This window comes from Ambystoma mexicanum, chromosome 2p (assembly GCF_040938575.1).
Source record: "Ambystoma mexicanum isolate Mex_15411 chromosome 2p, UKY_AmexF1_1, whole genome shotgun sequence".
NCBI lineage: Eukaryota > Metazoa > Chordata > Amphibia > Caudata > Ambystomatidae > Ambystoma > Ambystoma mexicanum.
Genome location: NC_090923.1, coordinates 806,366,537 through 806,386,270, shown reverse-complemented (window position 1 = coordinate 806,386,270; position 19,734 = coordinate 806,366,537). Strand labels below are relative to the sequence as shown.

The 19,734-nt window shown below is 51.2% G+C and overlaps 1 protein-coding gene across 1 annotated transcript in view; it reads left to right on the top strand.

Annotated features, from left to right (window-relative positions):
* Window positions 1–19,734, top strand: part of AKT2 (AKT serine/threonine kinase 2) — a 1,087,541-nt gene that overhangs the window by 1,007,566 nt on the left and 60,241 nt on the right. The window contains exon 13 of the mRNA XM_069644479.1: window positions 17,360–17,462. Within this exon, the coding sequence (XP_069500580.1) occupies window positions 17,360–17,462 (103 nt within the window). The remainder of the gene's footprint in view (window positions 1–17,359; window positions 17,463–19,734) is intronic.

The window sequence follows — 19,734 nt, the reverse complement described above, 5'->3', positions numbered from 1 at the left end:
CAGTTCATAGGCTTCTATGTCTCCTGCTGGAATCCGCGACTGCTGCGGGGGAAGGGGAGGCAAAACCTTTGTCGCCATTATTGTAGCCACACACTGCTGGTAAGGAGACACTGAGACAGGCTTGTCTTGCACGTTTATTGTACAAGTTGTTCAGCATACTTAAGTGAGTAGAAAGGCCCCCCCCCCAAAGCTTCTCCCTCAGTGTTGGGGAGACTTCTCAGAAATGTTCTAATTCCCTCACCTTAGAGACCCCCAGCAACGTTGCTGGATTTTGAGGACTTTTTTTTTCCCCTGGAGAGAGCGAGACCCTTTTTTCCCAATCTCTCATAATGTGATTTCTGAACGTTGTTTCTTTTGGCTATGATATCTGACAAACTCCATAGGCATCATCTTTTACATTGTGTCACACAGCACCTTCAGTGCAGTGGCACAGGGAAGTCTTTCAGATTTCCCAAGGTTTAAATATCTTCTCTGGGATTAACTACTGTTTCCCAGAGCAGTAAAGTGAAATTGATTTTACTTACATTTGTAACTTTCTAGACCCAGCGCACACTATCTTACAATAGGGTGCTGGAGGGTTTACCTAGTATCCCCTTTGTCTTGCTTCTCATGTAACATTTTAAATGTTACCCTTTCCTCACTGAATGGCTGGTGGCAGTGGTTTACTTTTAATTACTGTGATGTGCATTTACCACGAGCTGCGTTCGCAGCTGCAGTAGAGCACCCAAGGGTGCCATTTTTGTCAAAATGGCCCGTTCTTTTTTTCGCCATTTCTTTGTGGAAAGGTCCTTCTTGAGATTTACTCTGCACGCCAACCCAGTTTTGGTCCCTTTGTTCGCGTTGCCTTTGGCGGGATTCACAAGTAAAGCCCGCCTCTGGCTCCATGGTGTCTGGGGTGGGCAGGAAGTGAGGGAGGTGCCTGGAACTTCATGTCCTTAATCTCCTAGGAGACCCAAATGCACTCTGTAGTGATTGGCCGGCTGACTGTCCGGCAAGGACAGCCACCCTACTGGGTGACTGAGAACTAGGCTGGAATGAATGGGAGAGAACTGAATAAAAGGCCAGGCTTTTGGCTTGGAAGGCAGAGTTGACCACTGGACGAAGGAACCGAAGAAGAACTTGAAGAGGACGCCTGGTGCAAATCCTGGACCATTGGCTTGCCCGGTGAAGCCCTGCTGCTGTGCTGAAACTCCAAATTCGTATCGACACAGAAGCCCCTGCAAGGACGATTTCTCCCCTTGAGTTGGTGGGACCGATCAACTCCAAAGTTAGCCACCTGGATATTCTCTCGGAGCTGGTTGACTTTCCACAGAGTTGCTGCTGGAAACCGAAATACCACGGAGAGGAACACCAGATTGTGTGCATTGCTTTTAAGCTGGCCAAGAGCTCCAGGAAGATCCTCTGGACTCCCAGGAAGCAGGACTGACTGAGCCTGAGCCCCCTCAACAGAGAGTGGGACCCCAGAAGCAAGGAAAGCCCATCTCGACAGCCAGGAACCACGGTATTGCCATTTGCGATAGACGCGAGGAACTGAAACACCGAACAGCCACTCGTTTGATGATTGCTGGTTGCGCGCAATGACCGTCCCATTGCAGTGCAGGAGTCCCCAGAAGTCCTCCCTCTATCCCCACGACTGACTGAGGCCCAGGAACAGTGAGATCTGCAGAGCTGCTCAGGAACAGAAGTCATCTGCTGCACTTTTTCTTCAATACAAATGTACTGTAAATGTCTGAGAGAACTTGCCTCTTCCTGTAGCGTTACTTGCATCTTCTACTACTCACAAGTCTAACAGCTTGTGGCCCACCATTGATTCTTCTTTTTCTTCAAAGACTTCTAAAACATTGTGCAAAGACTTTTCTTACTTACCTGCATAGAAGTGGTTGGCAGTGCTTTAAGTGGGGTAAGAAATTGAGGGGGGGCCCTCGTTTGGAGGCGTGGCCTCCATTGTGGGCGTGGCCTAAAAGTGCACAAATCATAGTAAGGTGCGCAAACAAATATATAAATGTATTTGAGCATTTATATATTTGTTTGCGTACTACTATGGTTTGTGTATTTTTCAAGCCTTCTTTTATATTCATAGCAATGTTACATATTTCTATGTTTATAAAAGGTGGCTTGAAAGTGCACACACCATAGTAAGTTACGCACACTTGTGTGCTTACCTTACTATGGTTTGTGTACTATTCAAGCTGCCTTTTATAAACATAGACATTTGTAACATATGTCTATGTTTATAAAAGACGTCTTGAAACGTAGGCATCTTTTATAAAGCGTTGAGGAGGGACAAAACCCAAGGTGGCTTTGTCCGTCGACAAAGCTTTATAAAAGTTGCTTTGAATTGTGTACGATTCAAGCCATCTGTTATAAACATAGAAATATTTCTACGTGTATAAAAGATGGCTTAAACGTACACAGTTGAAGGCATCTTTTATAAAGCCTTGCCAAAGGAGAAAGGCGCCTCGGGCTCAGTGATCTCTGCTCAGAGCACTGACCCCGAGGCGTCTTTCACTCTCTGCGAACCCGCGGGCTCCGTGATCTAATCTACATATTAGATCATGGAGCCCACGGGTTCGCTGAGGGTCAGTGACCTGGCGAGGGGAACTAAGGGACTGTAGCTTCCTCTGATGGCCCCTCAGATGAGGGGTCATCAGAGAAAGTTACAGAGACTGACGGAAGTGCCAGCCAGTCACAGCGACGCTGTGGCTGGCTGGCACTTCTGTCAGCTTGCCTGACGTTTAACTGGCGGGCGCATCTCTCGTTGCGGCTGCGGCCGCGGAGGGATAATGCGTCCTGCCATGGCGTGGTGGGGCTGGGGGGCCCCGGCAGGGCCCCGGCTCAGCCTCACTTTTTGGAGACTGCCGGGGCCCGGCCCCGGCAGGCCCCGGCCCACTTAAAGCACTGGTGGTTGGACTCATATAGACATTTGCCCATTGACTTTGGCTTAGCCTGTTCTTCTGAAGGACTCTTATTGGGGGATATGAAAGTATTTGCCTGCTTAAGAATATTTGTGGTCTCTTGTATGTTCTAATAACTTTTTCCTTTGACTTACTCTTAAATGACTCTAAATGCAACAGTGATGTATGAATGTCCCCAGCACCCTAACTATTGAAGTCTCCTGAGGGTGTAGGTTGTGTCTGTGGGCCGTCCCAAAAGAGTACTTACTAATTTGGAAATATAACAGTGTGTATTTTGTGAAGTATTATTGAGTGTTAGTTTTATATTGCTCCCTTCTGAAGAAGGCTTACTCTAACTGACTGATAAATTTATAATTGTTTATACAAGAAACCTTGTGTGTAAGAGTTTATTTGAATACTTGTCACTGTGACTCTCTGTGTAACTCCCCTACAGCTCACATTGACCCCTCTTGAGATAAGCCTGGCTGCTCAACACGCTACCAGAACTGTGTAGTACAAGCTTATACCAACGGTTGGGTTTACTATTACCTGTAGTCAGGGTTGGTGTAGTGCTCTCAAAGGGTGCTGCATACAAGCGTGCCTAACACTCAGCCCCCAGCTCCTTCTCCAACAGCCACTCTTCCCCAGTATTCTGGAATTTCCTAGCAACAGAATTCTTAGCACACCAAAACAGTTGCCTGTTAAAAACAAAACCCTATGTAAGATGTTCTCCAGCATGGGGTCTGGCATGGATTCACATGCTCATGAATATTTCCCGTCGTCAGGCTGGGAATCCTCGGTAAAGAAAAATCAGTTTGTTTCATTTCTGAACTGTCTTTCTACTAGTAACCAATCACTGGTCTCTGGGTCATACTCTCCCCAGCCAATGACTGCCCTCTACCTAAGCCCCTCCTCTGGCAGCCATCTTCAGATTTTTACTGCACGTTCAAGTGTTAGTCCTCGTGTTGTAGCTCTCGAGCTTTTACTGCGTTTTTTCAAAGAGTTTACTCTTATATTTTCGGTCAATCGAGCCTCGAGCTCCGCCGATTCTACTTCCGATCAACTGGGACCCGTTTCGGAATTTTCAACGCCCCTCAAGGGCATCTTTTCATCGAGTTTCCACTTCTGAGAGGATTCCAGAAGATCTTTGAGGCCTACTCCACGTGGACATGGCCCAGGACAAAGGAAGCATGATGCCTGTTGGATCCAAGCTGTTCAGGAGCTGCCCTGGATGCGACTACAGAACGTCTTTGAGGAGGAGCACTCTCGGTGCCTCTACTGCCTTCACGACGACAAATCGCATGTGGAAAAGGACTGTGCGTTTTGTAAGAACATGTCTGAACCGACATTAAAGGATTGTCATACTCAGCTCACCAACTGGCTGGAGGGGGAAGAGCTCAACAGCAGATGAGAAGAGAAGAAGTCCGATTGGTCTTCTAAGACCTTGGAGGGCGCTCCGGTGATGGGGGGCCAACAAAAGGCAAAGCACCGTGAGTCTGCGGCCACCGGGAGCGCCGATCGGTTGGGCTCCTCAGCTGCCAGGCAGGGCGCATTATCACCGACGCCATCAACCACGAGCCAACGCTCTGGCTCGGTGAAGAGGAAGTTGGAGAACCCGGGTAAGCTTCGGGAGAAGCCCTGGTCGATCCCGACAGACAGCCAAGGGGGAGCGATGCGGTGACCCTCCCCCCCAAGGTGAAGGCCTCAGGCACGCTCTAGGTCGTGAAGGCCCTGATTCACCCGGCTAAGGCCTCGATTGAAGGAGTCGTAGCAGCCCTGGCGAAACCTATGGAGGCTTCCCCAGTGGAGATGACTTCAGGGGCTTGAGGTTCCCTGCCACCCCAGAGGAAATCTTCTTTTCTGCCTATCGAGAAGACCCCCGTGAAACCCCAGCAGGAGAGAGAGGGGGGCACGGTAGCCATAACGGACATGGATACCACCTCTGAGGATGAGTTGGCTAGCGTCCAAAGGATCCTGGACAGGAAGTACGATTCCAGGGCCCACGGGAAGGAAACCGACGAGGCCGACAAAGAGAGCAACGGGGGAGCTGATGAGGAAGATAGGGCCGCGGAGGGCCCCCGCCCCAGCTGCCGGTCCTGTTGCAGCCAGTACCCGTACCAGGGGACAATTCAGGAGCTATCTTGAAGGCTATACAGGCCCTCTGTATGGAGATAAGGACAAGGATGCCTTTACCTCCCACCGACAACGCAGCGGTGCCTGGACCATCGGGGAGCCCGCCTAACAAGCGGAGATGAGTCCATCCTCCTTCCAGCCTTCACCCCCATCCCCTCCTCCGAGGGATGAGACGGGAACGGAGACGATGGGGACAGACGACGAGGGTGGTGACGACTGGATGGACGGTATCGCCCCAAACCTCCCCACCCCTGCCCCCCCCCCACGAAATTGGCTCCTTCCACACCATGATCGCCAGGGCATCTGAGCTCTTCCAGCTCTGCCCCGAGGAACAGAAGGAGGGCTTCCTCTACCAACGACAGGAGGCCAAGAGGAAGACTGTGTTAGGGAGAATTCTCTGTTTAGGCTGAATTTGCTAACCTAGTGAGTCCCCCAGCAGCTTTGCTGGATTTCTGGAGTTGTTTTTTTCCATCCTGCCAAGAGTGAGACTCTTTTCCTCCCACTCTTGGACATGAATGTGTGTAATTCCTTTGAATGTCAATGTGTTCTATGGGCTATGGGGTCTTTTACTCCATAGGGTCTCATATGTTTTTCTATGTATGTTACACCGCACCCTATGTGCCGTAACACTGGGGCGTCCTAGCGGACCTCCACCATAGACTCCATACCCCGGGCATGTAAAGTCACCATTGGCTTTACTAGACCTAAATTTACTAACAGAACTAGTACAAACCATCTTATTGTGGACGTGCTAGTAGGGGTAATTCGATAACTCCTGGGTCTGTTACTCGAGGGGGCACTGTCCCGCCCCCCCTCGTCGAGTGTTGGCTGGTGGCAGTGGAAACTACTTGTTATGTTCGACCCCGAACATAACCCTATGGGATTCGTCCCATTGTTGGAGATCGATACTTTTCCTCGTTAACCTCTAACATACCATCAGTTTACTTATCTTAAATAAGTTTACCGGATGGTATTTTCTGCCAGAACTCGGTTTTTAAAATGGCGTCTGTGTTCGTCTCTGTGACTCCTAAACCAAAGGTTGAGCCCTTTGTTCCACTTTTGGCGGGCCTCTGTACAGAGACCCTCCAAAGTGGTGCCATTCTGTCTGGGTTACCACAGGGGTGTGGGAGGGGGTTTAGGCACCCTGGACCGAGTTGCCTTGCCAACTCCGGTCGCACTCGGGAGTGATTGGCCCAAGTGGTGAGCCTCCCCGCTCACCACTTAGCGAGTGTTGATTGACAGCTCGGCTGAATGAATAAAAAGCAGGGCTTTTGGGACTGGATCTTCAGAAGTCGCCACAGGACCTAAGAATCCGACGAGGGTAACGCTGAGCCGACCTGCAACGACGACACGTCCGGTGGAGCCCTGCTGAGCCGACTCACCACTTCCCGACGACAGAGGAGATCTCGCTGCCGGAGAGTCTCTTCCCCTGACTGGTGGGGACAACCAGTCCCCTTTGCTTTTTCTTTGCCTCAGGACGCAGTGGTCGAATTGCCCGTGCAGAGCACCCCGGCAACCTGATAGCCACTACCCCTGTACCGCGACCAAAAGGTGGTGCCTTGTGACGGAGCACTCCGCGGCTGGTCTCTTCCCTGGTGGTGCAACGGACTTCACTTTTCTTCGACGACGAGATCATCTCTACTCTTGGCAAAGACCCGACGTGCATCCACCACCAGGAACAACTGCCCCCGCCGGAGCTGTCTCTCCACAAACAAGGTACCGTGTCCGCCTGGCTTCCCTTTCTGCCGGATCGAGTGAGGTGTCTTAATCCTCTCCTTTCCGTTGGTTCGCCTCGAAGCTTTCTCACGTATTGTTCTGAACTAGTTCAATCTGCCGATAACAATTTGCTACAAAGACTCGAACGCCTTTCCACTAGAGACTTTTTGGGACATATCGCCTTGCCTCTCTCCGAGTGGGCCTGGCCTCTGAACTTTATGATCTATTGTGGTTCTTGCCTTCTTGCCTTGCATTTTTCCCGTGAAGTATTGAACTGTGTTGATTTCGTAACCTGCTTATTTTTCTCTCCCGTCCTAACTAATATTAGAGTGCCATCTAGGTTGAGGCATACACCTCTGTCTGTAAATAAGTGATGCTGGTAGAACCTAGACTTGTCGAAATATTATTAGGGAGATTGATCGTTTCTTCTTCGTAGAGTAATTGTAATTGAAGTGTTTGCCGTGATAGTGCCATAGTGTTTTCTATAGATGTTCCGTTATAAATAAATACCTTAATATCTTTACACTGAAGCTTTGTTGCGTGTTTGCTTGTCTTACTGTGAAGGATTGTCCTATATTGTATACTCCACATACTGCTTAACTCTTCTTGAGGGAAGTCTGACTGCTCAGCCACAGCTACCAAGTGAATCTGTGTGGTACAGACTGCTACCAAGTGGGTTTACTGCCAAACACCTGTAGTCCTAAATCTTTTGCAGTGGTCCCAGAGGGAACTGCAGAGGTTTCCGCCTAACAGACTGTCCTCTCAGTCCCGTTACTGGATGACATTTGGGACGAAGGGCTGGCACTCCTGAAGAACCCAGCCACGGCTCCCGCTAAGAGAGACCGGTACAAGAAGTACCAGGTCCCGGACTCTGCCCCTATGTGCCTCAGAGCACAGCCGTCCCCAGATTCAGTGGTCTGCGGTGGCCAAGAAGAAATCGGCGGGAGCGACTGCTTCAACTTCTACATCCCCCCGGACGGCAAGGGGAAGAAGCTGGACGCCATGGAATGACGGGTCATCTCGTCGGCGGCGACGACGATTAAAGTGGCCAACGCCCTCGCAATCGTGCACGCTACGACACGGAGCTGTGGTTCAAGATCGCTCCGCTCCTGGACTTCCTCCCGGACGACAAGAGGACTGAGGCCCTGGAAATCCTACAGGTAGGCGAGGTGGCTTCGGACCATGCCATAACGGTGGCCGCGGACATCGCCGACACCGGGCTTCGCCAGAAAGGCAACAGCGTTTGCCTTCGCCAGCGCGGTTGGCTCAAGGCCACTGATTTACGCCAGGACGTGCAGACCAGGGTTCTGGGCATGCCCTTCGACAGGAACAACCTGTTCGGCAAGACAGTGGACGAGGGACTGCAGGCCATCAAGGCGGACACCGAGACGTCTCGGGCCTTGGGCGTTCTTCAACGACGGCTGTCCTTTTGGAACTCCGGGGGCAAACAAGGTACCTCCAAAGGATTTGGCGCTGGTTCCTCGTCGTACCGCCAAGCGGCCCGCTCCTCGTCGCAGGAAGCCTACAGAGGACGCGGCAAGACCGGAGGATCCCGTCATCGTCGCTAAGGGAGCAAGCCTGTGACGAAACAGGATTGAACCGGCTGTGGCGTCGGGACCCACCCGAGCACCCCGGTGGGAGGACTGCTGGCGAAATTCATCAGCGTGTGGGAGTCCATCTCAACCGACCGTTGAGGTCTGGATACCCTGGCCCTCGGGCACACTCTGGAATTTCAAAAAAGGTTTACCTGCATTCCACCCTTGGCCAGGAAGGAAAACCACGTCCCTCAACTGCTGCTGGAGGTTTGAGCGATGCTAAGAAAGGGAGCCATAGAACTCGTCCCAAAGAGGCTCCGGGGCTCTGGAGTGTACTCGCGGTACTTCCTCGTCCGGAAGAAGACCGGTGGTTGGCGACCCATCCTGCACCTTCGTTGTCTAAACAAGTAGATCAAGTCCCAGAAATTCCGGATGGTCACCCTCCAGCACGTGCTGGGACAGCTGGAGGAAGGGGACTTCCTATCGTCGCTGGACTTGGAGGATGCCTACTTCCACATCCCCATTCTAAAAGGACATCGAAAATTGCTACGATTTGTGGTCCAAGGGCGACGCTATCAGTTCAAAGCCCTTCCCTTCGGATTGAAGTTGGCGCCTAGGGTGTTCACCAAGTGCCTAGCACCAGTGGCGGCGTGGCTGCGCCTGCAGGGGATCCACGTCTACCCCTACCTGGATTCATCAAAGTCAAGGGAACTCGCCGTCGATCACACAGCGAAGACCGTCCAACTGCTCAAAGATCTGGTATTCTCAATCAACTTCGCGAAATCCCACTTGGTACCGTCGCAAGATGCCCTGTTCCTGGGAGCCAGACTAGAAGCAGTGGCGCGACTGGCTTAGCCGTCGGAGGAAAGGACGAAGGCCATCCTGGGTAAGGTACGACTGTTGACCATGGACGTGGCCAGGGTGAGGTCCATCAAGTCCCTACTCGGAATGATGTCCTCATGCATCTACCTCGTGCACCTATGCAGGCTACGGATGTGACCACTGCACGAGTTCCTCGACGCTCGTTGGGTGCAAGCGGCGGGCAGCTTCGAAGACAGGATCTCACTCAACGAGACTTTCTGCCAAGCGATCCGGTGGTGGGGCACCCGCACGCCTCTAGCGGCGGGTATGGACTTCCAGGCCCCGGCACATCAGGAGACAGTGATGACCGACACCTCCCTGGAGGGATGGGGGCGCACACCGGAGATCTGCACGCAAGAGGCCTTTGGCTCCAGGAGGAGAGGTCACTACACATCAATGTCCTGGAGCTCCGAGCAGTGTTCTGGGCCCTCAGGTCGTTCCTTCCGTCCCTCAAGGGCAAAGTGGTAAGAGTCTTCACCGACAACACCACCACAATGTTCTACATCCGGAAGCAGGGGGGCACCAGATCCCCAGCCGTATCCAAGGAAGTGCAGGATCTGTGGCACTGGGCCATCGCCCAGGGGATGTTCCTGGTACCCTTCCATCTGGCAGGAATAAAGAACACCATTGCCGACTCACTCAGCAGGGAGCTGCGCTTGTGCCACGAGTGGGAACTGCAGCAGGATCAAGTGGATCTCCTATTCCGACGATGGGGAAGATCGGGGCAGATCGACCTATTCGCGACAGCGACGAACGCCAAGTGCCGGAGGTTCGCCAGAAGGTTTCCCCAGCTGGGGAGCATGGGCGATGCCTTCTCATTCCTCTGGGACGGCCAGTTCCTGTATGCCTTCCCCCCCGTTGCCGTTGCTGATGTGACTCATCAGTCAACTCAGACGGTCCCGGTGCAGGATGATCCTCGTCGCACCGGCATGGCCGAGGCAGATCTGGTTTCTCGACCTTCTGGACTTGTCTGCGTCTCCCCGGGTCAAACTACCGATGGACGCGGATCTTCTCACCAGGGAAGGAGGCGCCATCCTCCTCCATGACCCAGGATCGCTGAACCTGCAGGCCTGGCTCCTGCAGCACTGGGGTTCGGAGGGTACGATATCCCGGCGGATTGCAAAGAGGTGCTTGCAGAGTTCAGGGCGTCCTCGACTAGTGCTATGGACACAAATGGAAGAGGTTCTCTGTCTGGTGCCGTGCACAGAAGATTAACCCTCTGAGGATTACGGCCCCTCAAGTGCAGCCGTACTTGCTATCGCTGGCCAAGGCGGGGCTGGCGCATGCCTCCATCAAGATCCATCTGGCGGCTATCTCCCGCTACACCAGAACTCCGGGGTGGTCATCTCTATGGTCTCATCACCTGGTGAAGAAGTTCATGAAAGGACTGTTCCGAAACGTTCCCGCCGGTGAAGGCTCCGGCGTGGGAGCTCAGTGTGGTGCTGACCAGGCTCATGGGGCCGCCATTCGAGCCTCTGCATTCGGCACCGTTGAAATTCCTGTTGTGGAAGACAGTGTTTCTTGTGGCCATCACCTCCGCGAGTGGGAGAGATCCAGGGCCTCTCCTGTAAACCTCCATACCTGACATTCCACGAGACGAGGGTGGTGCTGAGGACTCACCCCTCCTTCATGCCCAAGGTGCCATTGGACTTCCATCTCATCGAGCCTTTGGTGTTACCTGTTTTCTTCCCATCGCCTTAGTCGCCGGCTGAGAGGACTTTGCACTCGCTGGATGTGGCTAGAGCACTGAAGTTCTACGTGGACCGCACAAAGTTTTCGGAAGACGTCACAGCTGTTTGTGAACGTTGGACCTGTGAACCAAGGGAAGGCCTTCTCGAAGGCTTCCATTTCCAGTTGGCTCTCCGGCTGCATCTTGCACTGTCACCGGTTGGCAAACCGACCGTTGCCTGGCCGTCCGAGAGCCCATTCAACCAGAGCGATCACTGCTACTACGGCGCTCCTGTCTGGTGTGCCCCTGCTGGATTCCAGGGAGATGTCCAGAGTCGGCCAGGCAGTGCTGCGCAACCTGTTTGCCTGAAGGTGAGCCTGGTGAGGAGGTAAGAGATGCTTAATGTTGAGTTGTTGAAATGCTTAATGTTGAGACTTGCCACCTCCCGTGGTTGTGCATGTGTGTACTGCTATGTATTCTTGTATTCATGAGCATGTGAATCCATGCCAGACCCCATGCTGGAGAAGGAACAAGTTACTTACCTGTAACTGTTGTTCGAAGGGATTGTGTCCTCCGACGTAGTCCTTATCTTTGATAATTCATCTCCAGCTTGCTGGCCTCGGAAATTTTTTCTCTGTAGAGGTCGCTGCGCGTCGACGTCCGCCAAGTCGGTCCCTCGACGGCCACTGTATCGGCACCGATGTCACCATGCCCATAAATAGCCACGCCACGCGCCGCGTCCGTTGCTCAGTTCCGTTTTTCCGCGCTTCGTGGGCCCTCGGAATATCGTTGCTCAGTTCAGTCAGATAAACCTACGTTTACTCGAATATAACCAACTCGTTCTCGATGGCATCTTCATCGGAACCGACAACGCCGCGATCCGGCTTAAAAAAAATGTCGAGACTGCGGTAAAAAAATGTCGAACGGATCCACACAGGATCTGCTTGTGGTGCATGGGAGCAGAGCACCATTGTACGGAGTGTGAGGACTGCATGTTCATGACGGCGAAAGCCTTGAAGGAGCGCAAGGGGAAGCTCGAGAGAGGTAAGTCAGTCAAAACCTCCTCGAAAGTTTCTTCGGCTGAGTCGAGGCATTCGTCTCTTCGCCGTCGGAAGCATTTGCATTCTAGATCTCGAAGTAGCTCCCACCATTCGTCGAGATCGAGACACTCAAAGAAGAGACGTCGAAGATCCCCTTCCTCGTCATCTTCTGTTTCGCCAGAAAGGGTCTCCTGCCCCACAAAACACAGCTCTCAGGCTGAGTGGGAGGAATTCAGGAAGAAAATGCTAAGCATCTTCGAGAAAGCAGCCTCGACCCCCTCGAAGACAGCTGAGGGTGATGCCCCGGGTGAAAAACCCCAAAAATCGAAACGCCGCTGCACCCGAAAAGTCATTGCACCCGGCGAAAGATTCCACCCGAGAGCGTCACAGGCCATCGGTTAAGAAGGCACCTTTGACGCATGGATCGGCGCCATCGACGCCGTCGTCGAAGGGTTCTTCGACACATCGGTCGATCGACTTGACGCCGATGAAAGAGTAAACCACGGCTACTTCACAGCCAACGGTGATACCAAGAGCCTCCGGCACGACGCCGAGACCGTCGTCGACATCCTTGAGTAGGATCCCGATCCTCTCGAGTTCTTCGAGGCCTCTTCCAGTTTTCTCGACGCCATTCTCGGCGTCAATGACATCGACGTTTTCTCGCCCAATAATGTCGAATTTGGCTCCTTCTGCCTTAGAAATGGGTTTTACAGCATGTCCGAGGTCAGAGTACCCCGGATTATTTTCAATCTATGAAGGAGGATTCTGACCAGGAAACCTTTGGGTTGCAGAGGACCACACTACATGTTTCAGAGGATTTCACCTCTGAGGAAAGAAGGTTGAAAGACCTACAGGAATCATTACATGAGGCAAGTGGGCTGGACACTTCCCCAGAAGTGGAATTTGTTAAACCAGACCCAGGGGAACATGCCGAAACACCCTATAGAACCCTGATGGCAAGAATTATTGAGTTTATGGGTTGGTCTGCGCCTTTGCCTGTTTTTCAACAGGATGACCTGACAGACATATTAGACAAAGGTCCACAGGAGGATCCTGTGGTCCCCTTCCATGCAGCCTTACAAAGAAAGATATCATCTAATTGGGAAACTCCTGAAGTTATCCCTGCAGTCAATAAAAGATTGTCAGCCAAGTATAGGGTAGCTGCAGCTGACCCTGAATACTTATCAAAACACCCGACTCCAGAGAGCCTGGTGGTTCAAGTGGCAACTTCATTAAGCAGTGGGTCCGCTTAGCCTACTGTCCCACAGGATAGAGATGACAAGAGGTACGATTCTATGGCGAAAAAAGTCTTTTCTGCTTGTAGTATGGCGTTGAACTCCATCAACGCCACCTGTACGCTCGACAGGTTCAGTCACACACTGTGGGAGTGTGCTTCATCAGCGACTGACTGCATATCCGAAGGAGAGGAAAGGGAATCCTTCCTTAACATTATTAAAGATGGCAAAGATACCATGTGCGTGTCACTTCAAACTGGCATCGATTCCACTGACAGTATCAGCAGGGCCATGGCGGCAAGTACGACAATCTGCAGTCATGTGTGGTTGCGAAAGTCTGGCTTTGCTCCAGATGTACAGGCCAGACTTTTGAATATGCCCTCTGACGGCTCTTCTTTATTCGGTAAAAAGGCTGATGACAGTCTGGAAAAGTTGCAGACATCTAAAGCAGCAGCAAAATCGTTAGGAGCTGCAATCCGCCAAACTCCTTTTCGCCCCTCAGGATCCTCTGTAAGAGGAAAGTCCTTTCGCTATTATTCCGTATTCGGGAAAGGCAGAGGACAGCCGGCTCAAAGAGGCCAAAGGAGATCCACCCGAGGTGGACGGGTCAAAAATACTAAAGCCGCAGCAGCAGCAGGTGCCTCTTTACCCTCGGCATCTGCATCAGCCGCCCCAAACCACTCTGAGGTCTTTCCACACAAAACACCTGTATGGGGCAGGTTAACTCACCATCTGACGGAATGGCAGGCTATAACGTCAGATGCTTGGGCATTGGAGTCAGTTGCCCAGGGTTACTGCCTACCCTTCCTACACATCCCTCAGTCATCCACCGGGGCACAGCTCTCTAAAAGTTCCAGATCCGCTCCTCTTGCAGGAAATCATAGACCTGCTAGAGAAAGGTGCCATAGAACCGGTACCTGTAGCGGACAGGAACAAGGGCTGGTATTCCCCCTACTTTCTCATACCAAAGAAGGACGGAGGACTGAGACCCATCCTGGACTAATGTCGGTAGTGGCTGCGAGTCTAAGGAGGGAAGGGATCCACGTCTACCCCTACCTGGACGATTGAATGATCAGGGCTGTATCTTCGGAACAAGCTCAGAGCCAGCTAGGTTATGTCTGCCACGTCCTTCACAAACTGGGCTTCTCCCTCAATTTAAAGAAGTCACTGATGAAACCATCTCAGAGACTCCTGTTCATTGGAGCGGTCCTGGACACTTCCCTGGGAAAAGCCTCGCCACCAGAGGTGAGGGCTCAAGATATTCTGCAGATGGTCAACAAGTTCCAAAATGCCCAAAGAGGGGTACCGGTCCAAGACATATGTGCGGCTGCCACATGGTCGTCCGCACATACATTCACACAATTTTACAACCTGGATTCCTCCACTAGTCAAGAGACTAGATTAGGCAAAGCCGTATTACATTCGGTTCATCCCTAAAGGGATTCATGACATTCTTACTCCCACCTCCAATTACATGCCACTGCTATGGGAGTCTATCAAAGATAAGGAATACGTCGGAGGACACAATCCCTTCGAAGAACAAGTTACTTCTTACCTTGTAACATTCTTTCGATGGGATGTTCCTCCAACGTATTCCTTATCGCCCCTCCCATCCATCCCTGCAGTAATACTTCCCTTGTGGTTGCAGCTTACGCTCCTTCACGGTCAATAACCAATTCAGGCTTGACTTTTCTTATGCTACAAAACGGAACTGAGCAACAGACACCGCTCGTGGCTATTTATGGGCATGGTGACGGCGGTGCCGATACGGTGGCCGTCGAGGGACATCGACTCGGCGGACGTCGACGCACAGCGCCTTCTACTGAGATAAAATTTCCGAGGCCAGCAAGCTGGAGAAGAATTATCAAAGATGAGGAAAACGTCGGAGGAACATCCCATCGAAATAACGTTACAAGGTAAGAAGTAACTTGTTCTTCTCCAGCATGGGTCTGGGATGGATTCACATATGAACCCTCCCGCCTACCCCTCTGCGGCTCTTCTCTTGGTCCTACTGCCACTTTATGTGCTACCAAATATGAAGATGGCTGCCAGCGGAGGGGCTTAGGTAGAGGGCAGTCATTGGCTGGGGTCAGTATGACCCAGAGACCAGTGATTGGTTACTAGTAGAAAGACAGTTCAGAAACTAAACTGAAACTGATTTTTTTTTTTTACCCAGGATTCCCAGCCTATTCATAAGCATGTGAATCCATGTCAGACCCATGCTGGAGAACAACAGTTACAGGTAAGTAACTTGTTCCATCTGCCTCATCAATCGGTCCCTTCATGTGCATGCTGCTTGTTACCGAAGTGTCAAGATGTAATACTAAACGCTGCTTCAGACTCTTCACTCTGCTATACATTTCTTTAGTTCACCTCCAGAATGTGCTCTTCCACAAGAGGCTGCCTCTTCAATGCACCAAGTTCCATCCATTCCAAAGCCAGCTATCTGCGCTCTTCAATAGCTAGCTGCTCGTTTCTTACACAGTTTGCTCTGTGAAAGAGCATGCCAAAAGACTGATTAGTCTTCTGTACTCATTTAGTCTCGGGAGGATAGCTCAGGGGCAACGTGCTCGCCTTAGAAGCAAGACGACACAAAGCACCACAGGTTCGATCCCCGAGTCCGCACTTAGAAACCTCTGGGTATTAAGCGCGTTATAAATAACCTATCATATATCATATCATATATCATTTAATGAATGTGCCCAGTCACGTATCAACCCAAACATAATTGCTTTTACCGTGTTCTAGGTGGACTATGTAGCATGCCAGTTGTTTATCTTTGCACAGAATTTGGGGAGAACATGCTTGTTAATCCCTTTTCCTTGGAAAAAGATGTCCTATGATCCTGGAGGATAGCTCATGAGTTGGGCGCTTGTTTCTGACATCAGGCAATCTGCACTTTGAAAGTTAGTTTCTGCAAGTCCTACTCATCCTTCATCTTTCTGAGGTCAATAGATTTGAGTTCCGAGACGTAAAATGTCCTGTGTACCACTGACTTTGAATTATAATTGGGTATTGTCTGTGTATTGCTGGGGTAAGATGTCCGGGTCATTGAGAAATAATTCCAATGGCTCCATGTATAAATAATTCACTGATGAGAATATTGAGGCTTTCCACTAAATAGGGAGGCTATTGTTCATTCGGTAGTTTGCAAGATTGTCTATGTCCTTGTTGGTTTTTTAAGGAGAGTCTGGTTTAGTCATGTTTTAGGGTGCTTGGGAAGATTCCTTGTGTGAGTGAGGCACTTAATATTTTGAGACCGCCTTGTTCTGCTGTAGAATTTCAGTGGGATGGGTGTCATCTTTGTGTATGGTTGCTTTAAATGACTCGAGGATGTTGCCAAGATCCTTGAGGGTGAGGGGAGTGAACGTGTCCCAGGCATGTTATGTATGCGCTGTGGGATCGAGAGTGGGGTGTAAACGATCTAGCGATATCGATCTGTTGTCGTAGGTGATCTATCTAGACTCTGCCGTTGTTGGGGTGGGGCAGGCAGAGAGTTTGAGCAGTGTTTTACTGGTGTGAGGAGAGCTTTATTCGTGTTGGCGGTTGCCAAGATAGTTCATAAGTAACATGGGTTTTTACATTTCGATGAAGACTGCTTCATACTGCGTAAAACCTTGAGGGTGTTTGCTCCTATGCATTTGACACTGTCACTCATAGTGCGGTTTGTGTCACATTCACTCTCCAAACCCCATTTACCGGTCAATTAAGTGATGTGGAGTGACTGAAGATTTGAGCAGTGCACATCTGTGCGACACAGGCAGTCTTGCTGATGGTGCATACAAAACCAACTGCTATTAAGCATACATTTTGGAAGCAGCTTCTCCCCCCCCCCCAACCCTCTGGGTGGTGCGGTGGGCATCCACAATGAATACAAGGGAGGTGCCTAACTAGGAGTACTAATAAGGATAGATGTATCTTTCTTCCGTGTGAACATCTGTTGTGTTGCTAAAACAAGCCATCCCATCTCAGAATTAATCTCATGCCATCTTTGCCCATTCTCCAAAAAGGGACCCAAAATGGCTTTGAGGATTTAGGAATTATCTGGACAGCCTAACACCGACCTACACTGATGACATGGGTAGAGTGAAAGCATTTTACAAATTGCTCTTTAATCCTTCAACTTGCGTGGAATTTAAAAGCTGTCTGTGCCTTTATAGAAACACTCATGTTGGTGCACAATTAATGTTCGTATCTTTTCTTTAATTATTCTTGTTCATATCTGCAAATTGTTATAAAGTGAGTTTCAATTTTTTTCTGCACTTTTTTTTAAAAGCTTATCCCACCTTTCAAACCTCAAGTGACATCGGAAATAGATACAAGGTACTTTGACGATGAGTTCACAGCACAGACAATCACAGTGACGCCACCAGACAGATGTGAGTAAAACAAAGCATCACTTGTGCCTCATTTTATTGTTGGACATTTTTTATTGGACATTTTATGTTGTTCTTGACACAATTGAGATGCACCCTAATCGCACGGTGGCCCGTGCCCCCTCTTGACAACATGTGGTAGCGCTTTCAAAATTTGCATGAATCATCCTCATCTTCACCCCCCACCCGAGGACCTTTTTCTTTAGTCCAATCCTTGGGTTTCTTATGTTTTAGAGGAGTTATAGCAAGTTAAGGGAACACATTCACTGCTCATAACATGCTAGGCAAGCCACACATACCAGCCTACAACATATCATACTATTACGTCCCGTCCCCTTTCCACCCTACTGCATGGGCATCCCTCGCTAGGGACGGGAGACGGAACCTTTTTCACCAGAAAAAAACTTTATCCCTTTTAAATTTGGAGGCACGCGGGGGTGCGGCTCTGAGAGCATGCGCTACCATTACTCTGCCCAACCAGCGCCACACCTCCGTCCCCTTTTCTGCATCGACAGGAAAGGGACGATTTCACCAGCACTCCTGGGTTTGGCTTCGGCCATGTCATTCCATGCGCTCTTCCCTAGATGCTTTCTTCTGTCTTTTTGTCTTCTTTTATCAATGAGGTACTCGATCCACTGGCGCCACACACCTCCCCAGTGCGTGTCGACTTTGGCAGGTTTCCAGCCTGCGAGGGGCTCTTCCCTGCATCAGATCCCCACTCTCTTTGCCTGCGCTGCTTTGGCCCTGAACACGGATGGGAGGGTTGTGTACCGCATGCAATGCACTTTCATCACGTTGTCGGAAGAACAGACTAGCTAGGTTGAGGGAGCTCTTCGAGAAGTCTCCTCCAGAGGACTTGAAGGACTTCATCAGACATAAATCAAGCCCCAAGGGAGGGCTGCTCTTTTCCAGCGCACCCCGCAATGGCAATTCCTTCCCAAGGTAACACCTGGGCGGGAGGAACCTCCTCAGGTTCTCGCACCAGCAAAGGTACTGAGGCTAGCTCAGCTACCGGCCGCCAGGCCGAGGGATCCGTAGAGCCTTCCGAAGACAGTGCTGAGGGACCGCAGGGTTCTTTTACCGGGTATACACCCAAGGGGCTACGCCCTTGTACCGGCAAGATGGCAGAGAGGGCTCATGTACGCAGCACTACTGGTGACTCTGCCGAGGGCGATACGCCTACCAGATCTCAACCTGAGGTGCAGGGTTGGCCTCATGCTCCTCCGTCAAGAGTCCTGGAGGAGGCTGGGCCCAGTGAGCCGAGCGCCTTGACGTGGCATGCAGCTCAACAAGATGGCTGCCGAGCCAGTCAACATGGCCAGTCATCAAATGGCACCCGAGGAACGGAGCAGGTGGGAGAACAAGTTACAAGGTGAGACTGGGTTCAACCAGATACGTGGCCTACAGCTTATCCATTGGCTGCGCAGGGCAGGCTTCCTCTGCAACCAGCTAGTCAGTATCCGTACCGGCCCCAGCAGCCGCCCGCTATCCCGTCAACATCACCTGCCACTCCACCAGCCTGCGAGGACACACACTCATGAGATCTCCTAATATGGCGGCCATCCTCAAGGATGTTATCAGGGACATGCTTCCTCCGGCCCTGCCCCCTGCACCCATAGTCATTCCTCCTATGGGTCCAGCGCCTCAGGCCACGATGCAGCCCCCGCTGTCAACGCCGGCTCCTCTGATTCCGGCTCCCCTGCCTCCAGTTCAGGCAGTTCTGTACCAGCCTCCGCTGCAGCCTCCGGCTCTGGTCTCCACATCTGTCACATCACGGAATACCTGGCGTTTGTGGAACCGATGGCGACACGAACGCTAGTTTTGTTTTCATTTACCTCTGTTTTGGCCACGCCCCCTTTTCCTACGTTTTTCTCCCCTCTGCCCTGATTTCATTGGTTGTGACGCTCCCCGACTCGGACTCTTTACCAGCTCCTTCCGGGTCGGGGATGCGTCGCAACGCTTCCGGGTTTTCGCATCCCTGAGCCTTGCTGCTAGTTTCCCGTTCGCCTCCCCCTTGCCAGCTACTACTTCCATTCCTTTTTGTTTTGTAGTACTGCGCCTTTCTGGGCGCCGCTTTTTTCCACCTATATTTCCTATTTAACTAGCCTTTCTTTGTTTTCCCTTTTCCCGTTACTTTTCTTACACCCACCTTCTTCGCCTCCTTCCAGTCTGTTACCCCCCTTCCTTCCTTCTACGTTCTACCCTTTTCCGTCTTCCCTTTCTTGTTTTCCTTTTTTTTATATCTTTTTTACCAGGTCTTTCCTTCCTTACTCCT